The 14254-nt window shown below is 40.2% G+C and overlaps 1 protein-coding gene across 2 annotated transcripts in view; it reads left to right on the top strand.

The window, feature by feature from the left end:
• EP300 (E1A binding protein p300) overlaps positions 1-14254 on the top strand; it is a 65393-nt gene that overhangs the window by 35029 nt on the left and 16110 nt on the right. The window contains exons 11-20 of one of the 2 annotated variants that reach the window (XM_040594805.1): positions 1511-1588; positions 2467-2576; positions 3060-3215; positions 4282-4722; positions 5254-5442; positions 6345-6501; positions 7278-7396; positions 8668-8907; positions 9474-9562; positions 12003-12083. In XM_040594805.1, coding sequence (XP_040450739.1) covers positions 1511-1588; positions 2467-2576; positions 3060-3215; positions 4282-4722; positions 5254-5442; positions 6345-6501; positions 7278-7396; positions 8668-8907; positions 9474-9562; positions 12003-12083 — 1660 coding nt within the window. The remainder of the gene's footprint in view (positions 1-1510; positions 1589-2466; positions 2577-3059; positions 3216-4281; positions 4723-5253; positions 5443-6344; positions 6502-7277; positions 7397-8667; positions 8908-9473; positions 9563-12002; positions 12084-14254) is intronic. The other variant, XM_040594806.1, reaches the window with a different exon arrangement.

Genomic DNA, 14254 nt, shown 5'->3' on the forward strand with positions numbered 1-14254 from the left:
TGACCTTCCTAATGCTAAATAGATTATTAATATTATCATCATCATAATCACCAGTCATTACAATTAGTTGTTGTTGTTGTTATCCCTGTTAACCATGCATTTGTATATTAGAACAAAATTTACTTTGGAAAGGGGTTAATGATCAAAACTATCATGCTTCTAAAGAGTGTAATGTCGATTCACACCATTAGGAAGGGATAAACTATTGTAGGCTGTCAGGTATCTAGTATATTTTTATTTGGGTAAGAGAAAAAACGGGTATTGTGGGTGATATTTTTAGTTAGAAAGTGAAGAGAGGCATCTACTGACCTTGCAGTCTTGTATTTCCAGTTAAATCCTGTGAGTAATTGAAATACAGGATCTTAAACTGTACCTTTCTAAATAAAACTGTGTACCATACTCTTAGTTCTCTTTTACAGTTAAATCATATTTTTATTAACTATTTGAGCCACAGTCTGCTTCCAAGATATTTTTTTTTCCCTTTGTGATTCTGGACTGATCACTTTGGAGACTGAAGTAGTCTTTCTTTAACTGCAAGTTTTGCAAATGTATTTTCTAGAGCACTGCCCACCCACACCCACCCCCCTGCCAGCTCCCTTCTGAGAGCTTCATTCTCAGAAGAAAAGGGAGTTTTCCCCATGATTCTTTCATGTTCTTAGATACTTTACAGTTAAAAATGCAGTTCTTAAGGCATCTCATGGAAACAAATGTATAGCTGTCAGTGACTAATAAGTTGCCTAAGAAGATCAGGTTAAAATTTGAATTAGTCAACTGAGGAGACAAAAAACTTTTTCCCGCCCCCACCCCCCGCTAACCCTGCAGAAAGATTCAGTAGCTCTAGGCATATGCTGCAAGAATCTTCATTGGAGTTCTTTTTCTCCTACTTAAATTTGGATGTCTTTTGGTAAATCCAGCTCTAGGTCTTTTTATGCTTGAAGTCAAAATAGGGTGTACTGAGGTGCATTACCAAGATCCAAGAAAGACTTTTAAATGTTGATGCTGAGACTTTATTTGCTGTAACTTCTGTAGAAAGTTTGGCAGCAGATACTACACTTGCAGTTACTTATGTACTCTAGTAGTTCTGAAACTTCAGAGCTTTCATAACTATGTGGTGCAACAGAGTATTTTTCATAGTGTTTTAAATCTGGAGGTGCAGTAACAGTGTAGAGTGGTCTGTAGAAGTTATTGTGGTTTGGAATGTTCGTGATCTACTTGGTTTGTTGTTGAACCTTGCTAACCTACTTAAAATTTGTCATCGATTTCTGAAAGCTGACTCTGTCAGAGGATATTTCTGTCAATGGGACATGCTTATATTTTCAAGGAAGTCTTTGGTTTTGCTTAATGCTTTGACGTCTCTTGAGGGGTGTTTAGAGTTATTGGGCTGTGTCTGCACATTTTTATGTTTTTTTAACACGTGGGTTTTACTGTGTAATTCTTACTAAAATGTTGGTGGATAAAACCTGGTGGTCTTCTAAATGCCATGGTCTTATTCCAATATCTTTTTTTCCAGATGGTCCTCTTCCTGATCCAACCCTAATACGTGCCAATGTGCCAAACCAGATGATGAATCGCATGCAGGCACAGCCAGGTAAATATTTGAAGAAGACTGGCTACTGTGATTTTAAAGGAATCTTGGAACCGGGCAGCTCTTGCTGAAGTGTCATAGCCCTTGTTTCACCTGTGGTTTTCCCATTTGATTAAAGAAAATAGCTATCTATATTGTATAATACTTAGATAGCTATATATGTAAGAGATTAAAAAACTATATCTAATAGCATTTTATGATCTTGTGAATTTGAGCTGCGTGTTAGCTGCTTGCTTTGTTAAATAAAGAACTTGATGCTTTTGGAACTTCAGATCATGTAAGTGAACATAGGACAGCGGGGTCAGTCAGGCACACTGGACTTAGCCAGCTTAGATGAGGACAGGTTGGTGGCAGAGGGAAGATGGCGAGGATTACTGCTCAGAAGGCAGGAGCAGAACTTTTGTTACAAATTCAAGAAGTATTGTAGCCAGCATACAAAGTACTTAAGGAAGTGGAGATTCAGTTTGGGATTCAGTAAGTGAATTTCTAATACATAATTAAGGTAACACAACTTTCTGTAGAAGGTTGATCTTCAGCAATAGATGTACACTATTGGTTATTGTGGACTACAGTAGTTTTCAAACTTCAGAAGAGCTTTGATAACAGTTAATGGAAACATGTGTTTCAGGGGGAAAAAAACCTTTAGTCTGTATTCTGAAGGAGTGTGGTAGCTTCTACATTTTATAATTAAAATTATTCCATGTAACTGGTTGATAGGAGGAAGTATTTCCATTATAGTGTTGCATGCTTGAAAACTAATTGCTAGAAAACAAAATTAGGGAGAAAGCGACAGCGTTTCGTCTCCAAATGTTGAATGGTACCCAAAGGAGATCTCAGGCCTTTGTTTATAAGTTGGTTTTTTTTTTGGCACAAATGCACAGGAATGAATCAGTTTGGCCAGATGAACATGCAGCTGTCACCGATGGGACCCCGGCAAACCCCTCCTCTTCAGCACCCTGGACAGCTAAGCCAGGCTGGGGCCATGAACCAGGTCAGTGTGCCTTTTGTGTTGAGCTCACAGTTCTGCTTCTCTTGGCTGTGGTTTCTTTTAAATAATTAAAGAAATTTAGAAAAATCAAGCATTATTTCTTCTTTCTCTTGACCCTTGGTTCCTCCTTTTGCATCTCTACTGAAAGATTTCTCTGGTCTTTGGTAAGCCTTTACATCTTAGCAGTAAAAATTGCCTAAAAATTAAGTTTAAGTGGCTTTTTGTGCTGTCACATCCTTAAAACAAGGAGCAAAACTAAATCTTAAGTTACAGTCCCAATCTGAACTCAATATTCTTTTCCTTTGCTTATAAGGGATATTATCATAATTTTTTTCTTTTGAGATGAGCTATAAGCACGCTTTCCATGTTGTATCCTACAGATAAGTGGCAAGCGTCTATTTCTGCAACAAGATAAAGGGGGTTTTATGTTAAACTTTGCGGGGGGTGTATGCACACTGTGAAATCAGTTCCTTTCTTTTCCAACAGATGGGGTTTCCTTCACGTATGCAGCAGCCAGGAGTTGGCCAGCCTTCTGGTCAGAACCAGTTTCTACAACAGACCCAATTCCCTGCTTCTTCACCGGGAATGAACACAGCAAGCATGCCTATGACTCAGCCTGGCAATCAGACACCAGTTTCTCAAGTAAGCTTCTGATTTCTGCAAGTGGTGTCAGTGGGCGCTGTCATATACTGGTTTCACTGTTCAATTGGTAGTAATGGAGAACAACTTGTTTTTTCAAGTTACTTTTGGAATTACAGTCAACCAAATTCACTTATTGAGACTCTGCTTCTTCCTGATGTAGCTCTGGGACTGGCAAGAGTGAAACGTTATTGGCATGTTCTCAGGCTTAAGTTTAAGTGTGACAAAGGAATTTTTTAAAGTTTTGTTTTCATGGAACAAAGAAGAAATTGTTACTCAGCATGCAGTAGTTAAGAATTTCATGCTGAACAGCAGAGCCTGAGAAATTAAGAGATGCTGGAATAAGTCATAAAAAGGCATGTCTATCCAGGACCAACGTGTGTTGCTGGCTTTGGGGGATAGGAGGGTTATCACTACTAAAGATCTGAACTTCCAGTCTAGCAGTTTCCTTTCTGTCCTCTCCCTCTCCCTTTTCAGCAAGAACCTTTCAGGCCAGGAAGAAGTAGGGAACGTCAGTTTGCTTCTCGTTGATGCTTCTTCCTAGTTTGCAGGCAAGATTATTGTGGAGTGACAGCTTTTTTCCTTGACCAATACAATTTTTTTGTAATCTTATAATGGTACAGTTACAGCTGTACTTTTCTTTCTGATGATAAATTCAGTTTCTAGTCTTGGCGGGGGGGCATGGGCACACTAAGTATTGGAATGCAATTTTTCACTGGGGTGCATTGTCCCATATTCAGGATGTACAAATCTGCAATTCTAGAAAGAAATGTTTTGTGAACTGGTAGTGTAGGTGTGCCAGTCTTTAAATATATCAAAAAGTACAAGTTATTGTACTGAAATTTCTTTTAGAGCTAAATAAATTACAAAACAGCTTGATGTTTGTGTGGAGCAAAATAAATCTAGTAGACCATTTCTCCTTTTGAAATAAAGTTTTTAAAAACAAACCAGATAGTTTGTCACATTTTTTTAAAGTATGCCAGAAACTGTGGGAAAGCAGCCATTTGACAGCAATTTATCTCTCTTTTCTATTTCAAGTCATTGCAAATGTGTACTTGTTTTCCCACAGGCACAAATGACCAGCGCTTCCTGTCCTGTGAATTCTCCTGCGATGGCTCCAGGTTCTCAAGGGAGCCATATTCACTGCCCACCTCTTCCACAGCCTCCCATACACCGAAATTCTCCTTCCCCAGTACCTAGTCGAACCCCAACACCTCACCACACACCCCCAGGCTTGGGATCACAGCAACAGCAGGCAGCAGCAGCTGCCACTACTGCCCCCACACCTGCTCCTCAGGCAATGCCACCTGGACCACAGTCGCAAACTATGCACCCCCCTCAAAGGCAAACTCCAACACCTCCGCAGGCACAGCTGCCTCCACAGGTCCAGCCTCCGGTTCCAGTTACCCCTTCTGCAGAGCAACAGCAGCAACCTTTGTCACAGCAGAGCACGACTGCATCTGTTCCTACACCAACAGCACCGCTGCAGCCTCAGCACCCCACAACACCTGTAAGGAAGTACTTAGATTGTGCTTTTCCTGCAAATGTTTTAAGTGTAAGGCTTAATTTTCAGTTGGTCTTTTTATTTTTTTGCGTGTCTGTGATAATGGAGGTAGCTTCTGGCATGTTTAATATCAATATAGGGTGTTCTTGCATTTGGGAGGTAACCTTTTCTGCATCAAGACAAGTCTATAGATAATCTGGTGCTTCCAGAGAGGGACTATTTTTCAGAATTCTAGTGCATGTTTTGAAATTCACTGTGAAGCATGGATGAAGTCTTTAGTTATGTCTACATGTGCATGGTGGTGGTGTACAATAGGGAAACAGTACTTAACTTTCTGTGTACCAGGCCTTCCAGTGCATGTTTGTTGCATGTTTTTCTGTAGTTGGGTGTTGTGCAGTGCTATGTTCTTCAGGTGAAGCAAGTAGGACTAGAGTGCATTTAAATTTGGTGGAAATTAGTATATGTAAAAGGTAGATTACAGAAAGAAAAATAAGTTTTATTAGGAGCCTGTTTGTAATGTGAGTTTTGTTCCCTCAGCTTTCACAGCCAGCTGTAAGTATTGATGGGCAGGTATCCAATCCCCCATCCACAAGCAGCACAGAGGTGAACTCTCAGCAGACTGTTCCAGAGCAGCAGCAGCCACCCTTGCAGGAAGTGAAAATTGATATTAAAACAGATGAAGGGGAACCAGAACAAACAGAGCTGCAAATGGAGGAGAAATCTGAGGTGAGATTGTCAGCCAGTTGTTGGGTAGAATAGCTTTATCTAGTGCTGCTAGATGCTTTCTGTCTCCATGTTAGCCATTCCTTCCACAGCTCAATGAGAGCTGTAGGTGCTACCTGCTGCTGTTTTAATTGTCATCTTCCCCTACCCCTTCCTAAAGAAGGGTCTGGTGAAATGGTGGTAGAAGCCAGTGGCTGCAGGAAGGACCATGATAATGTGATTGCAGCTGTGAGGCTTTTTGGTAAATGCCAGTGTGAGAGGGCATTCAGGTCAGTCCTTAAGGTGTTACTGGCAGCTGTTAAATATTAGACTAGCAGATATTAGGATGAGAGGAAATGGCCTCAAGTTGTGCCAGGAAGGTTTAGATTGGATATTAGGAAAAAATTTCTTCACTGAAAGGGTCATCGAGCACTGGAACAGGCTGCCCAGGGAAGTGGTTGAGTCACCATCCCTGGAGGCGTTTAAAAAACTTGTAGATGTGGTGCTTAGGGACATGGTTTAGGGGTGGACTTGGCGGTGTTAGATTTACAGTTGGACTTGGTGATCTTAAAGGTCTTTTCCAACCTAAATGATTTTATAATTCTGTATGTACGTGATGGGGTGCTTTACTGGGCTCTTGACAGCTTGTCATGTTGTGTACGAGAGACTCAGACCTGCCTGATGAGTACCTGTGTGTCTACTTGCGGTTCAAAACTGGTTAGCAGCTCATCATTGCTACTACTGCAGTGTTTAAAGATCTGTTCTAGCACATCTGCTCAAGTTTTAGGCAAGTTTTTGACTATAAAGTAGGTGCTCTTAATTCTAGGGCAGAGTGGTGGGCAGGATGCCAGATAGGTTTGAAAGACAGGAACATGGGTGGGTGACTACACAGGAGACTAAGTGACAGGTTCCAAACTACTTTCCAGCTTAAAGCAGAACCAGTTGTGGAGGAGTGTAAACCAGACCCAATGGAGCAAGAAGAGAAGAAATCTGAAGTGAAGACTGAAGTATCGGAGGGGGAAGAAAGACCTACTACTCCAGCTACTCAGTCTTCTCCGGCAGCTGGGCAGTCTAAGAAAAAAAGTAAGCACGAACACTGTTTTGACTGAAACTCACTGCATCTCCCTAGAGTAATCTTCAGGGCGGGGAAAAAAACACCTGAGCTATCTTCATTGATAATCAGTAGGCTTGTATGGATGTTCTTTATGGCTTTTGGACAAAAATATCTAGCAACATAAAATGTGCTTGTAATTGGCTTTAGGTTAGTTCTTTAAGGCGTTAGTATTGGACATTAAGCCCCAGTAAAATTGTCAGTACAGTAGAGATTTGAAATACTAATCAGTTACAGATTTTGTAGACAATTTTTTTCTTGGGACCTCAGAGAGGGGCTGTTGGAATGTAAACCAGCTCTGTTAAATTTAGCAGTGTCCTCCTATGATAAAAAAACCCCAAGATATTCTTTAATATCTTGACCATTTCCTTGTGTCTAGGTCAGGGGTCCTCAAACTACAGCCCGCAGGCCAGATACAGCCCCCCCAGGGTCCTCAATCCAGCCCCGGTATTTACAGAAACCCCCCTCCCCCCCGCCGGGGGTTTGGGGGGGGAAACCAAGCAGCCGCAGATGACTGCCTGCCACTGCATCTGCACACTGGCCCCCTGTTGAAAAAGTGTGAGGACCCCTGGTCTAGGTGATCATTTTAATATTCTCCTCAGAGCTCAGTGTTGCAGAGGGCAAACAAACTGTGCTAAGTACCTTAAACCCATTGTCTATAGTCTCTTTCACAGACCTTACCTTTTCCAGCATGTTTCTTCCTTACAGCTGTTTCTGCTATCTTTCTAATGTTGATTGGTTTTCAAAGTTTTCAAGCCAGAGGAGTTACGGCAGGCGCTTATGCCAACACTGGAGGCACTTTACCGTCAGGATCCAGAGTCTCTTCCATTTCGACAGCCTGTAGATCCCCAGCTACTAGGAATTCCTGTGAGTATCCTAGCAAGATCCTTTTCTGGCTTTAATTCAGAACTACCGTATTATGGCATACCTGTTTGAGAACAGCTTAAGTCTGTCTTGTTAACATTTTTATATTGATGAATTTGAAGAGGTTTAGCTTAGGCAGTGAGACACACAATGTCTGACTTAGGAGAGTTTGTTTTTTCAGAAGTTTAAGCTCTGTGTTCCTTTTGATAAATAAGCAGGTGTACCATACATTGAAGTGATCACCAACAGATCCCTGGTGCTGTGTGGGCTTTTTATGGATGTTGCTTAATGTTGCGATGCGTCTGTTTCTGGATTCCATAGGTGTTTCTCATCATATAGAAAACTTCGCTGAAATAAGGGACGTTAAGACAATCAAGACCACTTTAAAAAAAAAACAACACATCAATGATGAATAATCTGTTATAAGCAAGGAAAGAGACGCTGGAAGTTCTAGTTCTTGTTTAGGTTGAATTTTCTGCTTATTTTAGAATTGTTTTCAGAAGACATTACTATCCTTCAAGGATTTTATCTTTTAAACTGGATTGACCACAGAAGTACTATTTGTACACAAATATGTATACATAGAAGTCCTACTTTTAGGTACTTTGAGCAACACTTCTTGCCTGAAAGGCTTTTTTGTTTGGTTTTGGTGTGGGTGTTTTAGGATAGATACTGCAGAAATTCAAGGCCTGCTGTATTCAAAGCAGGTATAAATATTGCTGATATTCTTTAACAGGCTCTCAATTGGCTGTCATTTTGAGGACTTTTGTAGGAGAAGTGGTCCCATAACTGAGGGGGGGAAGGAGGAAGGAATAGGAAAAAGGCATTATTTAGAGGAGGCATGATATCTTTTATCAACTAATAAAGTGGTTTCTTTTTGTTTATTAGGTTGTCTGGTCTACTATAAACCAGGAGCTATCTATGAATGCTCATGTGCATATCCTCAGGTCACAGTGGCTGTAGAAACATTGCTATTTTCTACTTGTTGTAGTACTTGTTTTGCTGACTAAAATTAGAGTGGCTTTTTTCATCAGGAGTGGAAGAGTAATAGAGCCTGAGAAATAAGGGAATAATGAGGAAAAAAAAGCACTGGGGAGTGATACGGTGTTATTTAGAGACTTCATTGTATGTCACAAGAAGTTTGACAATCAAGTCAGGGAGGAACCTGTTTTTCTTGACACACTGCATAAGACTTTATATGCTGAGAATGTGCATGCTGTCATGTCACAACCTAGTTCTGTAGTAGTGTTTTGATATGCTGTGTATTCTTGCAGGATTATTTTGACATAGTGAAGAACCCCATGGACCTCTCTACTATCAAGAGGAAGCTAGACACAGGACAGTATCAGGAACCGTGGCAATATGTAGATGACATCTGGCTCATGTTCAATAATGCCTGGTTGTATAACCGCAAAACATCCCGGGTATATAAGTACTGTTCCAAACTGGCAGAGGTGTTTGAGCAAGAAATTGACCCAGTTATGCAGAGCCTTGGTTATTGCTGTGGAAGAAAGGTAAGAAAATATGTATTTTTAGTCTGCTGCTTGCTTCCTTGTATTGAAGGCTGGAAAAACACAGCAGCTGCAGTTGTTAGCAGTTATGGTGTGTCAAAAATTTTGAAAGTTTACCAGGATTTAGCAGTCCTGAGTAATCTGCTTTTGAGGTTTTTATGGATCTTCTAATTCTATCTAGTGCTTAGATCATCTATTTGTATATGAGCCCTTGGGGCGGAAGTTGGTAACTGAAGGCTTATTTTGACTAGGGTGAACCTGTTTGCTATTGCAAATTAAACAGATGTCATTTTGTTACTGCAGAAGAAGTGTTCTCTATTTCACTGCATATTGAGACTGTGTGTTTCCATTGTCTTGTTTTGATATGCTTTCCGTCTTTGGAGAAGAGCTAACTTGAGAATAACAGCCCATTGAACACTTTTTATGACTAGCACTTCATACACTTGCTGTACTGTGAGATGTGTGCTCAGAGTAAGGTGGAAATGAACGTTGTCTGGGTCACACTTGCTTCCCATGGAGCGCAAGTGACAACATGTATGAGTACTAAGAGGACCCATTCCTCTTTGCAGTTGGAGTTCTCACCACAGACTTTGTGTTGCTATGGGAAACAGCTATGCACAATTCCTCGAGATGCCACTTACTACAGTTACCAGAACAGGTAAGGAAAACTTGACTTGGTGCGGTTTTTTGCATGCTGCAATCCATCTGTTTAAGGCATGCATGTATTTACATACACACCCCACCCTCTTTATATGTGTACACCTATGTGTTTTAAGATAAAAACTTGCTCGAAGTGCCCTTGAGTAGTTTTCCTTGTGTGTTAATGATTCTTTTCTGCAGAAGTTCATTGCAGCCTTTGCTTTTCCTCTTTTGTTTGCAGAAACGTGATATTTTACTAAATTTTTATCCTGCAGTTAATTATATCTTCTATATACAAGTCTGTCTTTGCTTCCTACTATGCAGCAGTATTTTTCACGCAGAACATTGAGTAAACTATGCAGCGAGTATGTTAATGCTCGTAATACTTACTATACTTGGCAAGTCTTTGTTTTTCTCATGATGTTAACACTGAAAAGTAAACTTATTTTTGTGATGCAAATCTTCACTGGAAGAGTTGTGTATTCAGATCTTCAGTAGATTGATGCTTGCTTTTTCTCCTGAAGTTTCTTTTGAGTTGTCTTGCAGTAGCTGGCGGCAGCTCTGTAAAGTGCTGTCACTTCTACAGCTCTTTTGAATAATTTTTTTGACTTGGGGTTTATTAAAGGATTTAAACCCATTTGACTTCTGAAGAAGGGTTCTCGCTAGGCATCTCTTTGCCAGTTGGAGAAGCAAGGCAGGAAGAAGCAGAGAAATGCCTGCTTTAACATTCCCATATCCCATGGCCTGTCACCAGAATGCAGCCGTTAGGGCAGAGGGCTGATTACCTCCAAGCTATGGCACCTCCATGAGTTTAGTTCCTGCTCTCCATTCTTTCTAACACCTTAAACAGGAAAACCCTGCAGAACAACAAAAACACTTAAGGCTTTTACCTGAAAGCCAAGAAAATTTTGCAAGAATTGTAGTTTTCTTAAGCACCTGGTTAGGTGGAAGCAACCAACCAAAGAGCTACAGGAGATACCTTAACCTTCTTAGTCTTCATAAAGGTTTATTGCACTGAATGGAGGTTTTTAGGAGTGAAGCAGTAACCAATAAGGTCATAGTATCCAATAATAACTATTGTAGTTTTAGACTTGCATAGTGTAGAGCTACTCATATCATGTCAGTGTCTTCTGCTTATGTTTGTCTATGAGCAAGCACTAGATGGACCAAAAGACTATTTTTTGAATATCTGACATGCTTTACATGTTTCCAAACATTAGAAGGGAATATTTTTATTGTAACAGGTGCATATATGTCACTTGTAAATTACGTTATATACACACACGGCATATATGTCTGTAGTCTGAAATGTACAGTTCCAGAACTGCTGTTCTCTGCATTATCTCAGATGAAAACTGGGAGAGAAGGTTGAGACCTGTCGTCTTAGCTTAACAGCTGCTGTACTGTTGGCTTGTGTGGCTTTATATTAAAAAACTTTGAATTTTATTTCTTTCTATTTTTAGATGTCTTGTGCACTCAATTAACATACCTTAGTAACAGAGAGGCCACAGTTTTAGAACATTTTTGAGGGCTGGGGTAGAATCTTGAATTAATCACTGTTTTATTCAAGTATAAATAAAATCTTCTCTGTAATGCTTGCTGTATTGATGCCTGGACTATTCTACACACCAACTGGACTATGGCAAAATCATATCTATGTAGACTATTATGTATGTAGTTAATGTTAGGTATTTGACAGAATAGAACAGACAGTTCTGTGATGTCTGTAGGATTTTTGAGGACGTATTTTTTTGTTCTCGAAGCCTTCTGATGTTTAACTTTCCCTTTCAAGTGGGAGAGAATCCTGTGGCTTTTCAGCATTTACACATTTAAGATGGAAGACTACCTTCCTTCCATTGATCTGCAGACCCTCCTGCCAACAGAACTGCTGTGCTGATGTACAAGTCAGAGTAGCAGTTCTTCCTTCTGCTCTTTCCCCTTTCTCATTTTAATTCTTTGCTGTACTTGGCATGGATTATTAAAATGAAGAGGGTATGGGTATGCTAAAATGGAATACTCTTGTTCAATTTGCTTTAATCATTTGCTGCTTGTGAACCCATTTGAGAGATTTAATGCTAATCTGTGCTTTGCCTTGGCTTTCTGCTTTGTGTTGTCTTGTCCTGCTTCTGTGTTTTTGGTTTTGTCCTGTAAACCCCCATTTCTTTGTTTTTGTGTGTTATTTTTTTTATTTCTTCTTCATGCTTGTCATTGTCTGCACTTGGCTTTGATTGCGCAAAAAAACCCAAAAACCAAACCAAAAACAAACCAAAAAAACAAACGAACCAAACACAATGTGGGGCCCATAAATCTGCATCATTGAATATCCTTGTCGCCGTTGATGACCTGCTCTCTGCTCCTGTCCCTTCCTTGGCCTGCTGTGATTGGTGGCTTCGTTGCTTGACTTGGGCTGTGTTGTGTGGACGGAGCAGTTCACCCAAATATGGCCTTCTTGCTGACAGGTATCATTTCTGTGAGAAGTGCTTCAACGAAATCCAAGGGGAGAGTGTTTCTCTGGGAGACGACCCATCACAACCTCAGACGTGAGTTATTTGTGTTTGACCTGTGCATTCGTAAGCTGTGTCGTGGTCTATAGTGCTTTCTCAAAGGGAACAAGTTTAGTTTTAGGCAACCCTTCCTGTTTGTAGGCTGGCCAAAGGTGGATGAGATACTCTTCACAAGAGCCTGGACTTGTGCTGTAGATTTTTTTTTCTTTAAAATCTGGACTGACTGAACTGTACTGAAAAATAAGGACTTGGTGCTTAAAACTGCAATTATACCAGTAAAGGGGAAAGAAGATAATCACTTTTTTTCTGAAAAAAGTGTGAAAGTACTCTACTGCAGAAAAATAACCATGCCTGCAGGCAAGTAGGTGACCGGTATAGTTTGAAATAGTCAAATGTACCTTTCTGTTGGCTATGCTATAAAACTTGCATTCAACTTCAGATTGTTTTTTCGTCCAAATCGGAAGCAAGGAACCTCCTTTTGCCATACAAATATTTTACTGTTGGAGTGCCAATCTGCTTTTGAGAAATGCTGTGCACTTGTTGAGGAGATCACAGTAAAAGGCTATGCATGCTTTTAGTTGCCTTTTCCATGCTGGTGGCAAACTCTTAGGACAGTCTTTCATTCTGCTGTACCCTCCTTGCACCTCCCCCCAAAAAATAATCTTGAAACAGAATTTTGAGAGACTAAGGAACCCCTTGAGGGTCAAATATGGGGCAAGCAGTTACTGTTTGAGCTGTTGAAGAAAGGTTTTTAGGGGAGGGCCTTGCAGGAACATTGTGGATAGATGCAAGGGAGGAACTTAAAGTCTGAAGCTAAGGGGAGAGTTGTGGAAGTTGATTATTGGACCGGCTAAGTTAACTTGTGCTGGAAACAGAAGTTGTCTTCGGCATCACATTACCAAATCCTGGTTGCGCTGATGAACGTATCTAGAAAAGTAGTGAAAGAATCCATTAGGGCTTGGGAAGATGGAAGAGTACATATGCCTTTCAGGAAGGGAAATGGAAGAAATAATGTTTGTGCACTGGTCAGTACAATGGGCCATGTCCCTGTGGATGGTATGGATTACTACTCTAGTAGAAGCAAAGACCGAAGTTTAATCAGCATTGTCCAGTTTTGTTTATATCCCATTAAGTTATTAATTATATATTAAGTACATAGGAGAGAAGTATCTAGATACATGTAATCTGTGTATAAATAAATTTCTGTTGAGCTGCTGAGAGAATACAGGCTTTCTCATACACACAAGTTGGAATGGTTTGCCACAGGCCTTTGGGTCAGAGTAGAAGGTAGCATAGTGTGTTTGATTTTTACATGAGATTTGAAACACAGATGCTGGATACAATTAGGGTTTTTTTAAACAGTGAAAAGAATCAAAAGCTCTTTGAACAGGAGCAATAGTAAGAAAGTAATTCCAGCTCCTGGTGTTTTGTTTTGTTTTTTTTCCATAGCTGGTGTAAAATCTTGGTTGGGTGTAGTGAAAATAGAGGCTACAGGCTGTGCATGAGGAGCATCTCTCACCTGCTTACAGGCTTTCTCTTAAGAAATCATTCTACTGGGGCATAGAGATCCTGCTCCATTCCTCTCTTCCCACAACCTGTAGTTAAAATGAACAAAAGCAAAAAAGACTAGGAATATATGTGTCAGGTCTTGTTTAGTTCTATGCGCTATATTATAATAAAGTTTGACATAATTGGGAGATAGAACTTCCCTCAATCTGATAAGGAGCTTGAAGTATTCTGTAGGTGGCACTTTTCAAAATAAATACTGAAATAAAAGGATAGGAAGGTTAATACACCTCATGCAAGTTAGATCAAGTGTCTGTCATTGCTTCTCAGAGACACACGTACTGATCTTACATTATACAACACCCTCTTCAGGGTAAATTCTCAGATCTGGGTATTCTTGTATGATTGTTCTGGACTGTTTCGAACCAGATTGATATAAAAGATACCTGGGACCTCAGTGTCAGAAAGATGGAATTTCTAGCCTTGCAAATGCTGTAGGGAAGGTAAAGGTAGTGTAGAGTAAGAGCTGGGTTGGGATTTGCAGGGTTTGGAAGCTGAAATTTACCCTCTGAAGTTAATCTAGGAGGAGGGCTAGGGGAATCTGAAATAAAATAACCTACCTTTCTCAGTAATCAAAGATAATTGGAATTTTCTGCCTTTAGAATATCAGAACTGCGTATCAAATAGTCCTTTCACTATGA

This window comes from Falco naumanni, chromosome 5 (assembly GCF_017639655.2).
Source record: "Falco naumanni isolate bFalNau1 chromosome 5, bFalNau1.pat, whole genome shotgun sequence".
NCBI classification, from domain to species: domain Eukaryota; kingdom Metazoa; phylum Chordata; class Aves; order Falconiformes; family Falconidae; genus Falco; species Falco naumanni.